Raw genomic sequence first — 24,501 nt, 5'->3', positions numbered from 1 at the left:
ATATACTGGTACATTTTAAGAAGGTTTAATTCATTATTGCCAAACATTTTTTAAGACATTAAAAATCACAATGCTGAGTTTAATAATTTTACAGTAATAATAACCACTGGAATTTATTGCTAAATAGAACTGAGAGACGATCTGAATCTGTTCTGTCCATATACATGTATGTTAATCATGTTAATTACATGCTGGAAAGTAACTAAGGCACTGACATAGAAATTTGTATCTATTAATTCTATGAACTGACATAAAACTTAAGGCATGCAAATGCATGACATGAAACTGCAGCATGCAAACCACCAGGATAAAGCTTCCACACTGTTGTTGTTGTTTGTTTGATTCCTGTTTAAAAGAGTTCAAAATATAGTTTAAAGGGTGAGTCTGCTGCAGAATTTACTTTTCATTTCTGTTTCCACTCTGGAAATTTGGTCCGAGCTCTCAAATTCAGAGTACTTTATTTCTGCCACAGTGATTATCACTGTTAATAGTTATGCCAACAGTTAATTGATCTCAGACTTATTCTAATTGTCTTGTGGCTACAGAGCTACAAAAAAGTGGCTCTTAAAAAGTATAAACTTATTTTGTTAAAAAGGCAACTGCTGTTTGGACTACACACAAGAATCAAATTGGTTAATTGTAGAATCATCTTATAGCTTTTGTGTACGCTTCTTAACATAACTCTGCTGAAGTATATATTGAAGTTGCTATGTAATTTTTTTCTGGTGAGTGAATGATGAAACACATATTTAGGTGTTTTTTGGTCTATGAGTCATCGTAATGATAGGCAATTATGTACGCCTGAATTTCATACAACCATTGCACAGTTATATAAATAATGTACACCTGACTGCTGGCTTCTTCCTCTACAGTTATGTGATTTTTTTTAATTTTATTTTTTTTTGGTGAAAAGCCTTTTTCACAGATAAGTCACATGCAAGATAAGTGATAAGATGCATATATTGTAGTTTTAAAAATATATGTATTGAAACAGTATAGTACTATTAGTGTTGCTTTATTTCCTGCTCCTGCTTTTATAATTACATTACAGTGCTTAAAGTCAGATAGTGTTAATGAACTGTTAATAAAGCCAGAAATTATGCAGAATCCATGAAGACCTTTGTGGGGGGAGCATGCTGTCTGGTTCTAATTTAGCCTGTTTTCAGGTTGCTCTTGGGAACTGCTCTAAGTTTGTAAATAAATAAATAAAAATAAAATAAAAATAAAATAATGAAATAAAATCTATATATAAGAGATATACAGTAGATTTTGCTTCTGGAGGCAGAGCTTGCTTTACCTAAATTAAATTTCACTCTGCTGATTTTCTTAAAGGAGGTAAAAAAGTGAAAGTATTTGCAATAGCTTTGGAACTCAATAAAAATATATTTTGAATATAAAGGGGGTCAGTGTGTGACAAGGTCTCTGTTGACAGGAACAATAAAAGCAGGTGTAAGGAGGTACTAAACAGTTTGCAACAGAAGTCCATTATAAAACAGGTGCCTGTATTGAGGTGTGGCAGTAGCGTGCCTCAGAGAACAAATGAACAAGATTTGAAATCTCAAAGGACAGGTTAGTCTGCATTTACCTTTGCTGGTTTTATATGCTTTTTTTTTTTTCTTCCCCCCCCATAGTTCATTTGCTGTTATCCATGAACTTTATTCTAGATTTCTAGATAGTATTATTTTCCTTGTGTGTGATCTGCTTCTTCCTTGTTGGCTTCCCAACAACCAGCAAATGACATACAGGAAAGCAATGGCATCCGTAATGCAGATTTGTGTCATAGTTTGAAAACCCTAGATAAGCAGTGTTTCCTTATTCTGTTCTTTTGAGGGGGTGCTGTTAAATGTTTGGAATGTTTTCCATTTTCTAATTGTTTCTAAAGGAGACTGAACTATGTTAGTTTTTTAATTTTTTAAAGAGCTATTAGTAGATTCTACTTGTTGAAGAAAAGCAACATTTTCCTTTTATTCTCTGCACTGAATGCTTGGTATATTTTTTCCTTTCACCATGTTGTCTGTTTCAGTTAACGTTTTATTTTTTGTCTTGTTAGGGGTGCTGTTGCCAGTTATTTTGACCTGTTGTTTTCTTAAATGTATGATTTTTTTGGCTGGTGTTCTGAAGAAACTCTTCTGTGGGGGTGACTTTGTTTTATCTTTGTTTATTTATTTTTAATTCTGTAGCTCACAGGTAGCCTTTTTTTAAATCAATTACATAAAGTTAATCTCGTAGGGATAAGTCATTGCTCAATTTCATCTTTCTAGAGATGGTCTAAATTTCTGCAGGTCTGTCTGTAGACTTTTTTTTTTTTTCTATTCCTTTAGAGAGAAGGATAAACTAATCTCTCTAATTCTCTTTCTCTCTTTTTAATTGGTTGAAAGGTAGAGAGAATTATCAGTAGTGTAGTAGTAGCTGAAAGTTCAAAGCTGAAGTTTGTGTTATCTTCCTTCTCCATGAGTGGGTACAGAGACTGCTGTAGTTCAGCAGATTGACTGAATAACTGTAATACAGATTTAACTTGCAGAATTTGTAGTGTAATGTCTCTTGGTTGATTTTTGTCAATGAAATCGATAAGAAATCTAAAATCTAAAATCTTTATTTGAAGAATAATCTCTGAAATCTTAATTTAAATCTGCATTTAAGGTGGTAAACTCAAAGATTGACTAGATACAAGACTACTTTATCATAGCAAGGGACTGGGAGATTAAGTTATTGCTGTAATCCAATCCAAATAAATAAATCTACCTATATAAAATAGTGAATAAACTCTTTAAATTATAAGAGTTCTGTAAAACCACAAATAATTTTATCAGCAGTCAAAAAAAACCCTAAAATTGTTGTTATATGGAGCTGTTTTTTATTTTAAAAATATGTGAGATACTAATTAGGAAAATTGAGAGCTGTTGTAGGCCCAACAGGTAATCTGAAGTACTGGTATAGGTGGTGCTGCAGGTAATAACCTCCCTGAGTAATCATTTAAAGCCACTTTTTCTACTTATCTCCAACAAGTTTGACAAGTTATGGCATGCAGCTGATACACGTTGCGTTACAAACTGTTTTGAAATGATTTTGTTTTTATACTGTTATGAAACATTACATACAATGTTTTTGTTGTAGGCAAAGCACTGTTGTTAGCTTAAGCAGATTTTTTGTTGTTTTGTTTGTTGGTTTTGAAAATTGTGTAGATTACACAGACCATTAGTTTTCATTGCTTCCTTGCCTCTCCTCAGGGATCTCTCTTCATTCCAGATATTGTTTCATAACCCCCTCAGCTGCATGCCAGGGTCATTGATTGCTCCAACCATCAGTTCTCCAGGTGAGCCTGGGTATCTAGTGTACAAGTTTTTTTCCTTATCTAGATGAAGTCATTATTGCCATCTGGCACAAGAGAAGCCTGATTACAAGACTTTGTGCTGCTCCTTATCTTCTAGTTTGCCACCTGATATGGCCTGGTAGTGTTTGACTGCGCACTTCAGAGTAACCTCATCACTGTTCTTGGCCTTCCTGTTGCTGGTGACGTACAAATGTCCATATTCAGTGTGCTGTTCTGTGTTACTACATCATAAATTTCCTCAACAGTGTCTTATCAGTTGCCAGGAGAACGTGGTCCTAGCTTGCAGTGGGTCAAAGACCTCCCTGGCCAGGAGCCACAGGGAAGGGTAGTGGGAGGCTGAGCTGGGCCTGGAGCCCCCTCAGCAGATGCTGAGGGCAGTGTGGGCTGAGGAGTCAGGCCTGGTGTTAATCTGACAAGTCTGGTCGGAAGGCGAAAAGTGGCAGAGGACTGTGCCCACTATTGACTAGGACACAGCTCAGCCTGTGGGGGACAAGCCTGAGCTAAGAGAGCACCTAAAATGGCAGGCGGGAGTTGCAGGTGATGCTGGTGTGACAGTTAAGTACTTGGTGTGCACCCGGCCCTGACACTCCTTCTGAAAGAGATTTGTACTGTCCTGTCCTGGGTTAGCACCACAAGCTTTGTGCTAGTTGCAGCAGTGGTTTGTCCTTATCGCAGCGAAATATGTTACAGTAAACAGTAGTTTTATCCCCATTTGGCTGTTACAGCCGAAATAACCTTGAGCATTTCAGCATGTATTTGCTGGTTTATCTTTTCCAGTACTTTTGTGGTTGGGTTCTTTGGCTTGTCTGACTGTGTCACTGTTTTCTTTCTTGTGCAAAGACCTTCTTTGCTAGGTCTTGGGACATCTATTGGGCATGTGTATATGTCTTCTGTCTTCTAGGACCTTTTTGGGCTAAATAGTAAGTAACTTGTTATCAACAAGGATGCACAATCAAATGAATCTAAAATAATCTTGCTTGACTGAGAAATTGTAGCCTATATATGTAACATTGATTTAACATATCATCTTATTACTTAAGCATATGGCTATTAGAACATACTAGGTATGTATATCTAGTTCAGGGGAAGAAACCAACAGCATTCCCTAGTAGCGTTTTCAGATTTTAATGAAGCAGAGTTGTTTGGATACTAGCAGAGTCTCTGGCACATATTACTGCTTATGTCAAAATAAAATAGGGTGTTCCAGAGAAGGAAGTGTCCTTTTCCAAATTATGACTGCATTTTTAGCCTGTTTTTTTTTTTTTTTTTTTTTTTTTTAATGACTTTACAAAGTCACACTGTGTCTCTTTAGGTCTTATCCACCAACTTTTGAATTTTGCCTGTAACAATCAGTTTTATTACAAAAGTACAAATCTCAAAGATGCTAAAGACAGCATATTTCATGTCAGTGTTATTCAGGTACAGAAGTTCTATAAATCATTCTGGCTGCAAAGGAGTTGTTCTGAGAGTTCACGCTAAGATAGCAGAGGGTCCATATAGGAGCAAGTCCTTAGTAATACCCCAGTTGTATGAAAAGCTTTAGTTTGAGCAAGTGTCTCCTTAGACATAATTAATTCAACTTAGAGAAAAATCTGAGAAAAGCCAGAATATGTTACTTTTAGAAGTAACTAAGGTATGTAATGCTGTGTTCTGTTGTTTTTAGCTGCCGCTTACTCCACAAGGACATCAAATATCCTCTGAAATTTTTGTCCATTAATTTTGTCAACAACTTCACTGTGTTAAAATCGCCTTCCATCTATTCAGCTGAAAGTACAAGAACTTTTAAGAAATATAACAAACTTTGAACAAGCGATTGTTTGCATTAGATAAATATAGAATTAGCTTTTGGCACACATTCTTATTCCAAATAACTCTATTATGAAGACTGAAGTAGACTAAAGATTTGGGATAAAGTCCCATCTTATCAAGGGAGATGATTTTCATGTTTAGAATTCCAAATTCTCACTATTCGTGAAGCAAGGAACTTGGCTGTACTAGCCAAGAGTGAGTTGTTTTACGATGGCTGTACTTGAACACTTGCTGAATGTTATCTTTTTCTCCCCAAAGAAAGGATGAAACCCAGGTGCGTAGAAATAAGTCCCTGGTTCCAAAGAGGAATCTCACAAGCAGAAGGAAATGCTTAATGAACTACTTCCATAGAGGCTCTAAAAGATAACCAAGGAAGGCAATAAACGTGCATTTATTCAGCAGGGATGCAGGCTTTCATTGCAATTATTTTAAATATCCTCAAATAAAGGATCGCCTTTATAATCATATTATAATTGTATATGGAGGCAGGCTACCTTGGTCTTCAGATGCCTCTCCTTCAGAGGTTAAACTGTTAAAGAAATACAAGCAGAATTTAAGGAACATGGAAGTTGTTGTGAACATGCAGTTTTCTTTGTGTGTGGTTCCATTTATATTAAAGGTGTGACAGCATAAAGAAACATAATTGTCACCACACATGTATTTCTATCCTATATATTTATTGAATAAGATTGAATTACTTCTATATTCTACTATAATGTGAGCTCCAATGATAAATACAAGAGCTTTTAAATGTCAAAGTATTTGATTTAAATTTAAATTTAAAATGATCACTTAAAAATGATTATATGGTCAATGACATCTTCTGTTACCATAGTAAATATCTTGGAATACTACTGAAATTATTTGCAGTTGCATGGTAATTTACTGCTTGCAGTTTTAATTCTAGCAGGAGCCAACAACATCTTAGAGATTACTTCATGGCTTGAATGAGTTAGATGTCAGGGTGGGCCTTCTCCCAGGGAATGATGTGGTTGATAAAACCATTGTAGGCCAAAAAAAAAAAAAAGGCAGGATGGATTTGTTGAGCAAATACTGTCTGCTGCATTTGAGTAGTAGTGTTTTCAGTGTCACTGTGCTTAAAATGTAGAATAGAACAGTAGTGGTGGTATAGAAATTATTTCCTGTGTTTTCAGGGATGCTTGTAAGTGACACTTCTCAAGCACATAACTAATCCCTTTCTAAGCAAAACAACTTTTTTTTTTCTCTTGCACTCTCTAGAAGACGTGATGATAATATGCAGATGAGATGGCAGATACTCTCTTAAAATTCTTTCTTTTAAATAAATATTAAGATTCTTGAATGAATGGTATGCATAGGTCAAGAATGGTATACAAAGAAAATAATTTTGAGAAAGGACAAGACTAGCACAGTAATTTAATAATGTTAGTCTCTACCATTTGAAACATTTATCTATGCTTTTCTTTAGCTGAAGTATAAACGTAGGGTTCTGACAAATGACTGAACTTTTTTCACTTACAGATTATCTTTTCATTTTTATTTAAAACACATACTGAGATTACAATTTTAATAGACTTTTGTTATAGTTATGACAGCTGAGCTATAATATATGTTATTACTCATGTAAAGGCTTTTAATGGGACTACTGTAGCATAGCATAATATGAACATAAGTGTTAGTGTGGATTTATAGAAGATAAACTGTGGTGATGTAAGCACCTCTAATGTACTATCAGACTTTGAGTAGTTAGAAACACTTTTATTACAGATTTCTTCTGTTCTCACCAATGTGGATACAATTATGGCTAGTGGCATACATGCAGGACTGTGAGAGGGGTTAATTAGAGGATGCTTGAGTGCTTACACAAAAAAAAATGCAGCAAGGAAGGAGGAACAAGATGAGGAACTTGAGGTGTTCTTTTTTTCTTATTGTGTGACCTGGCTTGGAGTAATATTAAAACTTGAGTAAGACAACAGTTTGCATGGCAACGTGAAGTTGTAGTTATCCGAAATGTGTCACTGTGTCACTTCATGTTCCTTAAGAGCATGGTTTCCAGCTGGGCAGAAATGAAATATTACATGAGCTCAGATGGGAAGGCTACCTACCAGTGATGCTTCATTGTTAACTGGGACTAGATAAGAAAAGGGATTGCCAGATCTGGAGATTCCTGCTAGAGAGGCAAGGACTTCTGCCTTGTGATGCTAACTTCTCTGCTACCCCTTCAGGAGAGGGGAGGATTAGAGAGAATGGTGCTGGTAAGAACTATTTCCTAAATGCCTTGAGTCTGAAGTACTCAGTTAAAAGCTGCTGTGCCAAGGCTTGTAGATCCTTAGGATTAATACTTGTTCTTGCAGTGTCCAGATAAACCTACCTGTGTGCTTGTTTCTTTCACTGCCAAAACTTGGGTGCTAGTGGAGACATAGATGGTGCTTCAGGCAGAGCATGGAGTACAGCAGGCATGCTGTGATGTCTCAGCCCTGTCCACAAGTCTGAAAAGTTCAGCCTGCTGTAGGGCTGGGCTAGCCAAGGCACTAACTTCTGAAGGCTTGAAGCAACTCAGACATACAGTATCCTTTGATTAAGGTGACATCTGTGAAAGCATCACTGTACCAAAATGTGCTAGCAAGAGAACAGGTTCTGAGCATGAAACACCAGTTCTGTTACTGGTCTACATTTCTGAAATTGTGTGTGTGTTTTTGTTTTGTTTCATTTTGTTTTGTTTTTCAAGAGAGAGCCTGCAGTCAGTCTCCTACTTAATTTTCCTTAATGTTCAGGACCTCATCTGGCTTTCAAATAATGTAACCTCTTCCTGTTCACAGGAAGAGTTTGATAGTGATTCTTTGAAGAGTGATAGTTTGACAGGAGGGAGTATAAATGTTTACAAATGACACTTGTATGCAGTCTGAGGTTCCTGTTGACTGTTTATTGTTGTGAACAGTATTTCAAAGCGGCAGATTTTTGAATCTGATAAGTTCTCAGAACAATAATGCTTGTATGCAAATTATTCTGTTCTGAATTAACATTTTCAGGCCACAGAGGTGACTGGCAAATGACAGGAAATGCATACAGTCATTCTTCCCATATTTATTATTTCTGTTTTAATGAAAGTCATTTTTGTCATTTGTATTTTAACAGAAACGCCATTCACAGTATTTTGAAAGATTTGAGATTGTGTACCAAACTCTTGCACCTCTGCTTCTGTTTTCTGGATTATTATTTTTTCTGGATTTTATCTTGTCTTGTGTCATGTCAATGGTGAAGTTACTGCTTTCAAAAAGTAGGTTTCTTAGTATGAAATTTAAGTAACCACTGAACAGAAAGACTATGTAAAGATGTTATTGCAGATCAGATCTAGAAAGAAATCAAGAAGTGACACTGACAGTAAGATAAATTCTGTCATGGGTCCTCTCAGTGCTTCTCATACAGAAAAGGAAGATGTACAGTAAAGAAATTAAGTTTGGAGCTGGTATCTGGCAGTGACTTCAGATTCTGCCTGATGCAGTGATGAATGATTAGGCAGATGACCACCTGGCAGCCATTTGCAAAGCTTGAGATGTTTAATACTTGGTCATGTTTTGATTAGTATTCTAGAAATTAGGGAAAAAAAAACAAAACAAAACAAAACAAAAAAAAACACCACCACCAACAAAAACCTCTTGACTTGACAGGATGTATAGATACTGTAGTTCTCTGAGTTTTTTTGTTGTTGTTGAAACACAGACTGATGGTAAATCTGAGGTTCTGTGTGATGCTCTGTGCCAAGTAAAATGTTGTTATAACTTGCCTCCAACTGTTCGAACAGAGTTTGTGCACATCTTGAATGATTCTTAAGAGTCTGGCTATTTCCTCCTTACTGTTGGCTTTGGTTTCCTGGGCAGAAGAAAAGTAGAAGACTGATAATGACATGTTGATGCCCTGTTCTTGTACTGGTCTGTTCTGCTTGTTTCTGAGATAAGGCGCTACAGTTAAAAACTTTAATGTGCATGCTACAGCGTAAATTAGAGGTGTTAATCAATGTGGTTTTCTTATTATCTTCAAGAACTTTGGGACAAACTATAGTTTAAAAAAAAAAAAAAAGCGATGGTTAAATTTACTTTTATTGCAAATGGATAGTTGTAGTATACTAATAACCTCATGAATCAGTTGTTTTCTTAAGAGCTTAAACTGAGATTACATTGTTTAAACACAGTTTTGGGGGTGGCTTGAGATAATGATTTAAAGTTTTGTATCTGCTTACCCTGTGCCAAATTCTTCCACTGTTTTGCCGTTTCCCAAGAATCTGTTACTCATTAGTGGTTTATACCATGGGCACTGTGTCCATAGTTATTAATTTGAATTAATTAATATAAATATTTGATTTATGTGTGTGTTTTCTGTGCTGAAACTCAATTTAGGATTGATAGTCACCATGTATATGTAACCTGTAGGATTAAAGTTGGCTAAATAGCTATAGGCATCCCAGCATAGAGTAGAAAGAAGGGGGGATTTTCAGACAGTTTCCACGTGCCCTTCAGCTGTCTTGAATTACTTTTCAGCCCAGTCTAATAGCAGTTTGCCCATGGAAACCATCAGTGTGCATTTTGTGTTCTCACATATCTAGTCTGTCAATCCCCTTCTTTCTCTGCACCTTTGGCCCCTACCAGACATTCACGCAGTTCCCTGTAAATCTCCCACAGCATCCCACATACTGAATTGCATTCAGCATCTCCAACAGCATGTAACTTCTCTAAATAATTCCCACCTTTACCTGTAGCCCTGCTTGCCAGGGTAAAGAGGCAGTTACTGCTTCTTCCCGCAGTCCAGGCAGCATCCTCAAATATTTATCTAATCATCTTTCCCTTGACAGCCTAGGGTTAAAAGGCTCTCTAATTTACCACATTGTGTGACCGTTCTGATCCTTTAGATGCCTTGACTTAGACTAAATAGTGCAATACTTGACATAATGTTTTCTTCTCTGAAACAGCATCTCTCTGGACTTCAAAAGGAAATTAGCCTGAGTAATGTGCTGAAGGTTAAATTGATACTAAATTAATGCAGTTTTATAGTCTTGTGTTTATTGTATTTTCTGCATCTTAGATTATGTTGGATTTTTTTACCCAGTCTGTTGTTATCTATAATCCCAGATAGTTGACAAGTAAGGATTTATTAATCATTATTATTAATACTAACTAGAACTAGCTTAAACTTTGTCTTAAAGTGTATGCAGCAGTGAAAAAAAGTAGACAAATTAGTTTCGTGTCACATGTTTTCAGACTTAATACATTTTGTGAATGTGTGTACTGAAAGGTCACTAGATTGTTTATTTTCATTATTTGCCTGTCTTTGTTGGCTGACCTCTGCATCCAGGATGACTCACTAATGCTGGATCTAGTTTCTTATATTTTTACTTTCCTTTACTGGTCAAAGGAGCACATTACATTTCTGACATAACTTAAGCCTTGTAAAATGAACCAGCATAGTTATTAATGGATTTCATCAGCTAATCTAGTGGCTTTAGAAAATGTCAGCATGTGTTGAGTACAGGGTAGGTTTAATCATCTAGTTCAAGTGCTTTTACATGCAGATTTAACTGTGGATCAAAGTGTTTTGAGTTGAATGTGCAACAGGAAGAATATGGTTTTGAATAATTTTATATGCAAGTGCACATGTTTGTATGAAGCTTCTATACCTAGCTTTTATATCTAGGCTTTGGCCACCCATGTGCAGATATGTGAGTACGGGAAGCCATGGGGAGTGAAAGTTCTGCAATTTTACAGAAAGTTACAAAATACTATTTTATCGGTTGAGCTTATGAGTTTTACGCTTGATAGCATTTATTGCACTGTTAACATGCTTCATAACAAGTTTAATGAATTCCAACAGTTTAAGGAATTTGCTGGGCAAAATGAATTGAATTCTGTTGATTATAGTGAAAAGCAGAGACTGGGAAGAAAGTAATGGGGGACACATGAAACCCTTGTCATCTGTTCAGCCTAGCTGCAGCTCCAGATATTTTTGCAGTTGTCCATAGATCAGAGGCTCTGCCATCACACTTTCTACTTGCTATTTTATGGGATTTTGGCATACTGATACACTAGATAACTTCTCTTAGTCTGTGATTTTATCTTCAGAGTGCGTTTAGAGAGCATAGCAATCGTTCAGACATCAGATCTAAACTGAAACTACTACTGAGATGTGTGGTCCCTACCAAGCATTTCTAATATTTACTTTCCTCAGGATGTAATGTTCACATGGCCACAAGGTAAGTCAGTTCATTTGGATGAAAAGAAGAATTTCCTGACAGATTGGCTGGCTCAATGAACTTAAGCTGGTGGATTTGTGATGTCTAGATGTGTGAGATGAGGGGAAAAGGGGATGGAGGGCCAGGAGTGAAGGTAGAAGGGAATCTGCCAGCTTTGGTGGTAGCCAGCTGCTAGATTGACGTAGCTGAAACATCAAACTGCATTTGCAGATAGCAGAGGTGTGTAAACTGATTGAAGCAGCGTTTTTCTCCCTTTTCCTTGCTGCCTGCTTCCCCACTCATGCTGTTTTAACACACATGTTCATACAACCATACATGTACTGGATTGGGAAAATGATCTAGCTGTAAAGTAACTTGAGCAAAAAATTCTTGAGGTGGATTAGTTCCCTATCGTGTTGCAGTGGCCATTAGAGGATGGGAACAGCTGGACATAGGCAGGGAGCTTCTTAAGCAGGCATGATTCTTGAGGAAATAAATTTCAACAAGGCCCCTAAAGAAGAGTGTATAAAGAAGAGATGGTGGTGTATAGAAGGGGCAGGCACATAGCCTCTGAAGCTCAGGAGAAAGGTGACCAACATAATCTGTGGTGGGGAAGACTTGAGATCAAAGTTTCTAGAGATGAAAAGATCTCAGAGAAGTGGCTTGGACGGGGCATATGTGGAGACTCTAATATAAGAAATGGGAGAATATAGTTGAAGAAAATTTTTGGAAATATTGTGCAAGAGCAGTCCTGGCCTCTGAATGAGCTTTGTGGACAGTCTCTGGGATATAAATGGACCTGTGGTTATACCAGCTTTCTATTTGCAGAAGCAAATCAGCAATATATTTATCTTTATTTTTTTTGAAGTTTTTCTGTTAAAGAATGATGTAAAAAACATCAACATATATGGATGTTTGTTATCTTGAATTCATTGTGTGGTTGGAGTTGTGTAATGAAATTGTTGCTTTGTTTTCCCTATAGAGTGGTGATGTTTTGTAAGAATTTCATTCAGCAGCCAGCATGATAAACTATATATTCTTCACAGTAACAATCCATTCCTTTAATATCTATTCATGGCTTAGCAATATTACAGGGAGTACATTTATGAATATATTTCAATTTTATTTTCATTGGATTGCCTGGAGTCTTTCTGTAGTAAACAGGAAAGATGAATCAGTAGACTGAGATGTTTTGATTAGATGAAAGAAATCCTTCAAAAATCAGTACCAAAGACTAATACATGTATGTGTTTTGTACCTTTTACAAACTGTTATTGTTACTTCATATAACAACAAAGAGACTTAGGAGTAAAATAAAAGATCAAGAAAAAACAGTTTTCTCTTGTCCAGGACCTGAGTCTCCCATCTTGACTATCCTCTGGCTGCTCTGGCATGCACATGAGTTTTGTAATGCATGGAGAATGTAAAACTTGTGTCTCTTTGTTCTGTCAGCATCACTTTCCTTTATAATCCTCCTGGGTCTCTCTTCTGTTGTTAAAGCAGTAAAATTGAAGTCTCGATTTAAATATTATTTTTGTGTGTGCGTGCATAAACTCTAGTGACTTTCTGGATGAGAATGCTCTTCACTGGCTAGCAAACCTGAAGTCATCAAATTTATAGCTAAATGTAACTTTTCAGTAAATTTGTTTTTGCTTTCTTCTGAGATGCATCAGGAAAGCTGATGCATTCAGTTACATTGCTGGATTTCTTTGTGTAAGAAAATGGCATATTAAATATCCTCTTAACTAAAGAGTGTTTTATCTTTTGATTTGTGACAAACCGCTTTAGGATATAAATCAATAATCAAAAAAAAAAAAAGGAAAGTTGACATTTTAAGGTCAAAACAAAGTTGTTAGCAATCATAGTTACTTGAGCATCAAACTAGATTTACACATCAAATTGCTTTATTAACCTTTCCTCATTTCTATATATTATTTATTTATTTATTTTTAATGAATATGGGTTTTCTTGGCCTTGCTGTGTGTCTTTTTCAGTGATAAACATGGCAAAAAAATTTGTTTTGTTCATGATTGAAGTAACATTGTAAATGTTACTGAGAACAGAAACCATGTAACAGCAAAGCAATTGCAGTTGTGGTAGGATTCAATCCTGAACAGGAAGAGTTATTTTTAAACCTATTTTTCTTTTAAAACTAATATATTTCTGTTGTATTATCCTGGCTATGAGTAAGAGAGATTATATAAAGCATGTTTCCTTTTTTCTCTTTATATATGTTCACTTGTATGTTCAATTTCAGTATTACAGTTTCAGCAGAATTATTTTTCTGCAGTTATGTAGCTTTCAATAGTGATGTAAATACAGCTTTTTGAACATGCAAAATGTGACTGGACTTTCTCCAAATTGTAAAGTGAGACTGTAAGACATCTACTTGTGTATTGTGTGATTTTGTAGGTCTCAGTACAATTATCTTCTCTCATTTTGTGTTTCTTCTCTTTACATAAAAGCAATTTTTTGTCATAATTGTGATGATGGATTTTGTGCCATGGATTCTGTTCAATACATATATACACTTTTTTTTTTCTTTTCTTTACAGAAGACTTCAACTTCCTGAATGTTCCACGGGGGGATGCATCTCTGGAATGAATTACGTGTTTGGTCTTTTTCTGCAACCTGGGGCAACAATGTATGTGCAACGTAAGGTAGAATAATTAATTTTAGGAAGAGATGAGTCAAACGGCTACATCACATTAAGAAGCTGTTTTTAAAAATGTTTGTATCTCATGCCAGTAATCCACAACTGGGAAAGCCTGGTAGTCCAAGAGTTAAAACAACAATAGCAATGACAAGAAGTTGTTACTTTTTTCCCAAATTCAAAAAGAACAAGTAGTCAGTTTGTATTTTACCATGTGTTTCTTGATTATTTAGCACTGAAACTTTTATTACACTGAAATCGTGCTGTGAGGATTGCTAGACACTCCCCTCCCCAACACATCCAGCAACTGAAGACTGTGGCAAGATGACCTCTGAGGAAATGACAGCTTCTGTTCTCGTCTCTGTGGTACAGGGTAAAGTGATACCTGCTCAGTCAGCTGGAGATGAAAATACTGAAAATGCTTTGGACACCAGTGTTATAAAAAGACATACTGCCAGTCCAGGAAGGCAAACCACACGCGCTCTCTCATGCTTACACAGACTGGAAGAAGAAAGTCTTCGGGGCTCAGTGCCCAAAATATTCACTCTGGCAAATGAACAAATGACTGATGACAATAGTAATGAAAACTTCTGGGAGAGAAACAGCTCCATCCCTGATTCAGTGGAATTTCTTAACATTAACTGTAACATTGTACAGAAAAACTACAAGAGCAATATCCCATGCAGCCAGATGTATAAATCTTGTGGCACATTAGCCGGGGGAGAGGCATGCCTAGAAACTGGAATTCCTGTTTCACTGGAAAGAGCCATGCTTGCAGAACTTCAGTGGAAAATGAATGGACCTTCTTTAAGAAGCCAGACAGCAATAAATAAGAATGACAGCAATGATACTGATAAAGTAGCCTTTTTTCACTTTCATTGTGCTAGTGAAAGGAATATATCAAAGGCTTTGTGCAATTTACCCAACAGCTTCATTTTGGATGACTGCTTGCAGCCAGTAAGTGTTGGTGGTAGTAACACCACTGGTTCTACGGCCTGCACTTGCACATTAGTGGAGTTGACAAACAACTGTGAGGATGAACATGGGCAGCAGTTGTATGATGACGCTTTAAGGGATAAGTACTTCTGTCTGGAAAGAGCACCACGAAAGGTTAAAGTGGCATGCTCAGGTCACAACTTCTGTGGAAATAACTTTACTGGAAGAATGCCTTCAAAGCCCTTTCTGAGCCATTTTGAAGACTGTAATGATAACTGTGAAGAAGAGATGGAGGAGGATTTTTTTAGAAACAAAAAAGAACGTTCCACATTATTAATAAGACGTTTCTGTAAAAATGATAAGGAAGTTAAAAAATCAGTTTATACTGGAACAAGAGCAATTGTTAGGACTTTACCTTCAGGACACATAGGAACTGTTGCTTGGAATTATGTTGAGCAAAGGAGAAACAGCAGTGGCTTGAAGTGTTCTAGGATTACAACAGAACAGCTAACTATAATTCAGCCCTTAATAAAATGGGAAATTAATTCCTTTCTTGAGACCTCTCTATGGCATGAGGTAAGCTTTTCATAGTTTGTTTTCACTTGTAAGAGTTTTGCTAACTTGATGACCTTTCATTTAACGAAATGCCTTCAAACAGTAAATATACGGTAACAAAAGGACATTTCACTTAACCATTGAGCCTTACATTGAACACTGCTTTTCAGAAGAATGTCTTGTCCTTAAAAACTCATTTTGGTTTAAGACTGGCATGATGAGAAGTGCATAATTCTATATTTATAAAATTTATATGTGTGTGTATATATACACATATTTATACGTGTATTTGTATAAAGTGCTTATAGGCATATGTTTTTCTTTAAACATGTACTTATAAATTTGACTTGATAGGTTTCTATATAAATATGTGCAATATACTTATATAAAGATATTTCTATATACATATACATTTCATAAATATAAGTTTACTTATAAACTATAATATACATTTATATTTATACATGTATGTTTTAATATATATTATAGATATGCATTAGTTTAATATATATATATATATATATATATGGCATATATGTGTTTATAAAAATCAATATATTAACACTATAATCATTCCCTGGAATAAATTGTATAGAATGATGTATGGTAGTATTGGATCACAGTGACAAATTTTGTTGCTTTGAAAAAGAAAGCATAGTGTTTTCCCCAAATTACAGATATTTATCATCCTTCTACATTTGAAAAGAATTTGAGAAAGAAATTTATTAAATATTATTCAACTATTATAAATGTGCTATTAGAGCTCTAATTCTCATTTTCTTAAGATCATGCAAAAAAAATCAAAGATTAGAATGAAATCATAAATTCCTAAGATATTATTGTAGAAATGAGATCTTAACTAGATTATTTTAAATAGTAAAAGATTTTCTGTGGTGGTAGAAATGAAATAGTTGTCAGTGAAATCTATAGAAGAGGGTTTTGACTGTTGGTACTAAAGAAGGCTCAATCTGAAACGTGACTACTGAGAAAGGAAGGCCAGCAGGATGATCACAGTGAGAGAAACTGTTTCAAGAGGAGTAAGAGAAGAGAGGCTTCCTTAACTTAACAAAAAAAAAAAAAAAAAAGGGGGGGGGTGATGATTCTTCTCCATAAGAATGTTTGAATAAGGTCTAGGGAGGGGAAGATAAAGGAGAGTGTGGTCGGATAAGCAGCTGTGCTTATAAACTGGTTCTGAATAAACTTAGGTTGAGAACTGGGAGAAGTTTCTATCAGTTAGTGATGAGACTATGCAACAGCTTTCTGTAGGATGGAAATGGTGGAAAAATTAGTTACTTTCTATGGTGGAACTTGTTAAATTGATGAAATGGGTTCTATGAAATTTTGTCAGTGATAACAGAATAAGGGACTTGATATCAGGAACTCCATGACAGTTTTGCCCTCCGGTAATATCCTCATATTCATCCAAAACCTGATATTTTTCCATTTAAATAGACAAATCAAGAGTTGTACAAACAGGTATGTGCCATTTTTTTGTACTAGGTGGCAAAGCTTTATGATGCAGTTCATTCTTGTGATAGTGTCCTAAATGGTGGAAACATGAACTTGCTGGTACATGTGCCCTGCATGGTGCATGGTCACACTTCCACAAAGGAATTAAGATGAGCTACATATTTACCTAACGTGATATAAGCTTACTATGGTTGCGTTGTCATTTTATATATATATATATATATATATATATATATATGTATGTATGTATGTATATTTATTTTTTGAGTAAAAAGGGAAAATATTTTGTAGCAGAGGTCTAGGGTAACTTTTATTTATGTAAGTATGAAAAGGTAAGGATGTGTTTAGGTTTCTTCACTGGGCATTTCCAATTTGACTTGAGTTCCTTAGCTTTAATATGCTTGAATTTTTCACCAGTTCAAACCACTGCCATGTAATACCAAATGCATATCATTTTAGGGTGTGAGGGATTTAATTAGAAGACTTCTGTGTATTTCGGACTCAGAAATAAATGTAATACGTTCTTACTGAAAAATAACTTAAATAGGAAAAATTCTGTTTCTGAACAAAAGAAACGTGTACAGTGAAGCAATCTGCATAACTACAATTCAGAGAGTGTTTTATCGTCAGAAAAAGTTGAAGAATGCATATTTCTAAGTTGTTTTTTTTTCTTTCAGGTGGTGGCTACAAAAAATTTCCTTCTTACTAATTGCTGTATTTGATTTCTTTATGCATAATGTGCATCAAACATGCTTAGCATTTTTCTCTGTTATTTTAGTATCATGTTATTTTTGTAATAATATGGCTGTATTTATGGGTTATGTTATTAGTCTTATAGATTTTTTTACACAAGCATGGAAATTAACTCAGTGGACGTAACAAATACACAGACCTGTTGTTCATACACTATGGGTTAAAATAATTCAATGAATTATGGTTATTTGTAGGAAGCTTTCATACCAATAATCAAATGAAGGATAAAGTAGTAAATGAATGTAGTAATTTGTTCTTTCTTTCCTCTTATCTCACCCTTAGAGCATGCATTCTGTTTGAAACAGCTAAATGAACAGTAGTTCTGTTCTTTTGGGGGGGAAAAAGTCAGAGAAATTAAGTTTTCATAGAAGTGCTGGTGTAGCACAGAACAATAGAGACCTTTATATTTTAAGTAGGAAAATGTGGGTCTCATTTGTGCATATCCCTTACATAAAAATTCTAGTGCTAATAAAGGAAAGACACTGAACTGTGCTACTTTTTTTTCTTTCTCTACATAGGAGGGTCGAGATGAGGCTTTGAATTATACAGAAAATGCATATATGTTTAATGCACTTTTAATGATTACTGTTTAGAGATATTTTATATACAGATTAGACTCCTCTGCTCTGACCTTAATGTATGCATTGCATAAGAGATTTTTTAAATTATTTTGAAATTTTGCATTAGTTTTTGCAGCTGTATACAGTGCAGGGCTTACCCTTACCGTGGATGCATGTAATATGACTGTTATAACTCCGTGAGAAATTTGCTTTTCAGTGTTGAAACAGTGAATGAGTAGTAGTAGTTCATCATAAAGGTGTCCCAAATATGAAGAATTTGCCATAGAAGCAAATACTGAGAGCACGAGTATTGGTGTTAGCTTTGTTTGGTCTGGCTGCTTCTCTGGGCCACCTCAGCTGCATGATATTAGCAGTCTGCATAATTCTAAAAGGCCAAGTTTCTAGAATCATTGAACCACCAGCATCTGTGAGATACTAGGTTCGTAGTGTTGAAGTTGGCTTCTTTTTTTGTTGATATGCTGCTTTTGTGGTGGTTGCAATGCACTATGACTCAAGTACCCGGGTCCACCAGCGACTGCGATGTTAGACGAGCAGCTCACTAGACTACCTCAGGGTGAGTCTTTCAAACAAGGTAGGTGATCTTAGGATCTCCAGATGACAGCTGCAACAACATAGTTGCAATATGTAATAGCTGAATTCTGTAGCTAATCTCATTTTGTGGGCGTCAGGGCCATCTTTGCTGTGTCATTACATTCCTGATGCCGGTAGTTTGCGCTTTAAGAAGCAAGAATTCTGCTGGTTGTCTTAACTTCGGTCAGCTAAATGTTAGTGCAGTAATGTCGGTAGTGCAGTAACTCTTGGTAGAACCTAACATCTAAGAACATGTCAGTAATGGAAATGACATCTGTAACGTGCTGTTTCACTCATATGACTGATATGATTTTGAAAGCTTGTGAGTGTGGCCCCATGAAGGCACGTGGTCATAGGAGTAGGAGTTGTACTAGTAAAGTTATTCTGCCAGACTCCGTGAGTTTCCCAAGCCACAAAGCAGAAATCAAATAAAACCCCTCCACCTTATAGGTTTCCACTTTTCTTTTTTTTATTTTTAAATTTGTTTTTATAGGAAATTCAGATCTAGGTTTGCTATGGTAGCATCATTCTGATAGGATTATGTGGTTTTCCCACAGTTTTTTTTTTTTTTTCTTGCTCCATACTTAAAAGGTTGGATTTTTTTAAATGGACTCTGTCCCAGTTTGCATGCATACCTAAAATACAGCATTGCTCTTTGTATTAAAATTTATGCTATACTCATGATTCTATAAAAGAGATAATGCACAATAATTTCAAACTACAGACAGATTTGGGGTTTGATTTCTTTTTTCTTTTTTTTTTTTTTTTTTTTTTTACTTTGAAATAAAATTTCTAGTCCATCTTTGAAAAGAATTTACAAAAAAAAAAAATGACATGAAGCACATAATCTGCAAGCTGTTGGGGGTCCCTTCCACACTGACAATTTTTTCTCTGTGCGTAAGGATTTTGCCTGTTGGTAGTGATGGTATGTTTTTAAACTTAAAGGTTTATGTTCATATTCATATGTTAAAGTAGTTAGCATTTGCTATCTGGACCTGAGTTTCTTTTCTTTTCTTTTTTTTTTTTTTTTTTCTTTCATGGGAGTTAGTCTTTTGTTTAAAAAAAAAAGTGAGCAAAATTGGCTGTTTGGAATAAAAATTCAGGGAAGCAAAAGAGAAGCCAAATAGGCAAGAAATTATGTTTTCCTTTCAGTAAGTGCTGTAAAAATATATTGAACTTTGTTAAATGGAGCTCTATACTTATATTTGCTTTGGGTTGAGTTACTTCAGTTTTATAGGCTAGCTTTAAAAATAGGAAATTTAGCCTCTGTCTGTAGAAGTAGTCAATGTTATTACCATAACGCGTGATAGAGTTAGAGATAAATCTCTAGATAGTTTGTGTCATTTTGTAGTTGACTTACAGCTTTAACAATCTGGGGCCAAATGATGAACAATAAGTTTTAGCTGTGAGCACACTTATGTATTCAGAGCCAATAGTGTGGGAGTCTTGGCAAGAGCAATGTATTATGCCTTCAGTTTTTCCACATTTTCTGACTTTTCCTTCTAGTGACTGCTCACCAACTGTAAAGAAGCATGAAGATCTGTTTTAGAAAATCTCCCTGCAGCTAATTAAAGAGTTCATTTTAGAGTGTTAGAGTGTTAAGGTTGGACACTGTTCTGAATTCTTTCTCAGGTGAAACTAACTTATCTCCATTACATATATGAACTGTTGAAAAGTTTGCGTTGCTAATTCTGATATGCTTGAATAAAAGCAGTGACATATAAAGATCACTCTGGCAAGTGAATAATTAAAATCTGAACTTAGGAGGTTTCATTTATATTTTAATTTATCTTCCTTTTTTACAATCTTCTGGGACATTTCAAAAAGTTTTCTAAAATAGAATAAGCTTGGGTTGACAGTAATTGGTAGGCATATAACTTATTGTTATGAAATTTCAAGAAAACTTTGTTGTAAAATGATACTTGCCACAATATTTAAGGCATCTTCCATGAGCTGTAAGGGTATTTGGTTTATTTATGAAAAGCGATTTGATGTTGTATGGTTATGAGCCCCTGGGCACAAGGAATTTCGGCTGAAAACACAGACTGGTGACAACTTAAAAAAGGAATAAAAATTGAACATAATCCAGCTGTCAGGTACTATCCAAAGACATACGAGCTGCAGTGTTAAGGGTCAGGAAAACTCTGAGGGTGCTCCCACAGCAAGCAGAGCCAATGACATCAGCGCAGCGGCTGGATCCGGGGTGACTCAGGGCAGTGAGACAACACACAGCTTTCTGCAGGAATGTCGGAAGTGGGGCAGTGCTGGAAACATTCAGCTCTCACATTTGTAGCTATGTTTTTTTCTTCTAATAATTTCACTCAAAAACTGTCTAATTGAAAGCTGTTCCCTTCCTGCAAAATATGCCTCAGTGCTGCAAATTGTGTGATGGGATCCATTTTTAATATTTTGAAACTGTAACTGGATGCAGTCATTTTTGAGCTGAGATTGAAGCCTCATTCTTGAGATGCACTCATCAATCCCCTAGCTGAGAGAGGAAAATATGTTGGATTGGCTTGTGATCATTCTTACTTACAGATGTCATTCTTGTCTTCCCATTTGTATAAGATTCAGAAGAGTCTTTTCATCTCTGTAGTCATAACCGTTGCTGTACGAAGTTATGATTTCCTTAGCATAATAAATAGATTCCTACAGATAAGTGTGCCATCACAGTATGGGATGTGCAGCAGTAGCAAAAAAATAAAAAAAAAAAAAATTGCAGTCATTTGTGGTAGGACTCTGAATAATTTAACTCCTGTGAAAATAAAAGCTTTTTCTTTTTTTTTTTTTCCCTTAGCATTTCCAGTAACTGTAATATCTGTTGATTTTCACCAAAATTTGGACTTAAATTCTATAATAAAATAACGTGAGCTTCTTCTCAGATGATTAGAGATGGTTCTTATACTCTCCATGTTTATTGTGATTTTATTCTCCTGACACTAAAAATTGTTTTCAAGCAATCAGCATTAGTAAATGAAGTAAACATGGGCAAAACAAAGGATTGTTATTGATGGCACTAGTTTCATGTTACAGCAATTTTAATTCTTAGAGTTCAGGATTTCCCTTCAAGTATTAGAGAATGGGTGAAATCCTGGTCATATTGAAATCAATTTAAAATCTACTATTGAGGTAAACGGACTTGAAGAGAGAAAAAGAATGTGGAAAATGTGGAAAATGGAGCTATCGCTTTCACAGGATCCATAATTTTGCATCAAATACTTTAAGAACAAGACATATATCAAACTTATATTAAGCGGTTGTTTTAAAACTATAATTTTAAACAACAGCAACGAAGTTCATGTGAATATTGAAGATGAATTGTGGAAGCTGCAATTAGTAACTTGGTATATAAAACCGCTTTCAGTACTCTTCCACTGCACATAGCTACTTATTGTTTATGTTACCACACTGCTTGGAAGCCTTTCTTCTGGATTGAAATCTGTTGTCCTCACTGTTTTACAACCCTTAAAGATCTTATCTGCTTTGCAGGCTTAGAGGCAGTTGGTAATGCGTTCATTCAGGTGCTGGAGGAGACCTATTGCTCCCTAGAACTTCCCTGCTGAGGCTAAATTTTCCCTTATCTCACCAAGCTTAGGTAGTTGTGCCGCACTGTAGTCTGCAGAAGAGATGTATCCTGTTTCCAGTAGTTTAAAAACCAAAAACATGTTTTTTCCTCACTCATTCCAACTTTTAACATTTGGTAATTTGAGATTACCAAAATAAAGGTCTAAATGGTTATTCTGAATAGTTTGTCTTTCAGCAAGAACCTAAGGAAGTATCTGAGCTGTGGAGAATTGTTTTAAATATTGCTGTGAGATGGATCAAGAAAAATGCCCGTGAGAGACAAGTCATCAATCTTTTCTGTTTTAAACTAGAAATTTATTTGAGTAACTTTGCAGACTTAGAGCATCATGCTACAAACCTGGTGCAGTTATGGTCCTGACCCTGTGTGTATGTCAGATATTTCACTTTATATAAACAGGTTACAGTTGCTGTGGGAACCATACCATTGGACTTCCATTCTGTTGTTTACACTCTGAGAATTGCACTGGGTGAGTTCTGTTTTAAATGTATATGTATGTGTTCCTAAAGGGGAAAAGATTATTTATAAACATTCAGAATGGTTCCCTGTTTTGAAATTTACTTGTATTCTGACTCACCTACAAGTCCTTTTGAAACTTGCAATACAAAAGAAGGGAGGACCATAGAAGTACAACACCTTCTGATAGGTGAGCATTTCTTTGACATCTCAGTGGTTTGCCATGAGTGTGAAGGAGGCTTTGGACTCTGCTGGCACCAAGTCACCCAACAGCTTGAGCTGTATAAATGATACGTAGAGGTTACCAACAAGTGGGAAGTATAGCATGGATCATATTTAAAATGGCAATGTATCCATTTTCTCAGTTCTCCAGCAGTTCAGAAATATAAGTTTATTTTTGTTTTTGTTTTATTTTTGTTTTTTTTTACTTTAACCAGAAGGTTGAACTTTCCTTTGAGCAGCGAAGTTCTTTAGGTTTTCTCACTAACAAGTATTTGTGAATCATTTCGTATTAAGTTTAGCTTGCACATTGTTTCTGTGCCATTGGGTTGGAAAGACTGGAGATCCAACCTTTTGTAAATGATGATAATTTTTGACTCATTTTTTAGTTTTGAACACATTTCTCATCGCACTTTAGCTCTGACCAGCTGTTTCCTGTTTTTCCTCCCAGTGGCTCAGCTATTGAGGAGATAAAATGCATCAATTGTTTGTTTCAGAATTAAAATTACCTTTATAAAGTGATGGGAGATTAAAACAACCTTAACTTTTAAAGGAGTCCAACTTATGAGAAAAGTTCAGATGAAATTCAGAAGATGAACTTTTGTTTGCTGTGTCTAGAAGATCTTTCACAGATCACAAAGCTTTTGATACACAAGGAGCTCTTTTGATACCGGAAAACTAATCCATCATCAGAAACAGCAGGGTGAAGCTTGTGTGGGGAATTTGGGTGTGTGAGGCTGAATTTTTTAGGCAGTGACAAGTGTTTGTTTTTTTTTTTTTTTTTTGTCCATATAGGAATGTTTTGATTTATCTGATTTGTATAACGACCTGACCATTTGACCATTACAACAGAATTGTTTTTCCTCTCTTCCGCACTCTCCCCCCCTCCCCCCCCAAGTTTATTAGACTGATTTGGATTGAGAAATATATTTGCTTTTTTTTTTTTTTTTTTTTTTTTTTAATTGTAGAATTGTAGAACAGAGTTTGTACGTATACTTTGACAGAATAAAGCAGGGCAGTTCTACCAATAAAGATGGGGCAAGAGTTGGGATATTACCTTTCTATTAGAACTGGCTTGTGCAATACATTTAATTTCTTTTTGTTACTCCAAGTTACTCCATGTCCAGATAGCAGCTCTCCTGTCCTGCCTTCAGACATCTTTCTTGATGAGAAAAGTTAAATGAGTTATAAACACCCTTCTGGTTAGTAAATGTGTTTTAGCATTTTTCCTCTTCCTTCCCATGTATTTTTTTTTTTCCCCATGAAGTTTACTAAACAGGGTTTAAACTTCATATTGGACAACTGAGGTGCACATGGTTGTAGTATTACACTTTTAGACTGGAACTGGCTTTCCAAAAGAATTGGTGTTCTTGGCTGAAGTTAAAT

At 35.6% G+C, this 24,501-nt stretch overlaps 1 protein-coding gene across 7 annotated transcripts in view; it reads left to right on the top strand.

The window, feature by feature from the left end:
* Window positions 1-24,501, top strand: part of PLCE1 (phospholipase C epsilon 1) — a 161,708-nt gene that overhangs the window by 9,978 nt on the left and 127,229 nt on the right. For 5 of the 7 annotated variants that reach the window (XM_084290408.1, XM_084290413.1, XM_084290411.1 and 2 more), the window contains exons 2-3: window positions 13,894-13,983; window positions 14,365-15,504. In XM_084290408.1, the coding sequence (XP_084146534.1) occupies window positions 13,912-13,983; window positions 14,365-15,504 (1,212 nt within the window). In that variant the 5' untranslated portion in view covers window positions 13,894-13,911. Of the gene's footprint in view, window positions 1-13,893; window positions 13,984-14,225; window positions 15,505-24,501 lie in introns of all 7 variants that reach the window. The other 2 variants (XM_084290412.1, XM_084290409.1) reach the window with 1 other exon arrangement.

The sequence above is a fragment of the Netta rufina genome, assembly GCF_964035555.1.
Source record: "Netta rufina genome assembly, chromosome: 7".
NCBI lineage: Eukaryota > Metazoa > Chordata > Aves > Anseriformes > Anatidae > Netta > Netta rufina.
The sequence above is the reverse complement of the archived record's forward strand: the minus strand, read 5'-3'. Positions and strand labels throughout refer to the sequence as shown.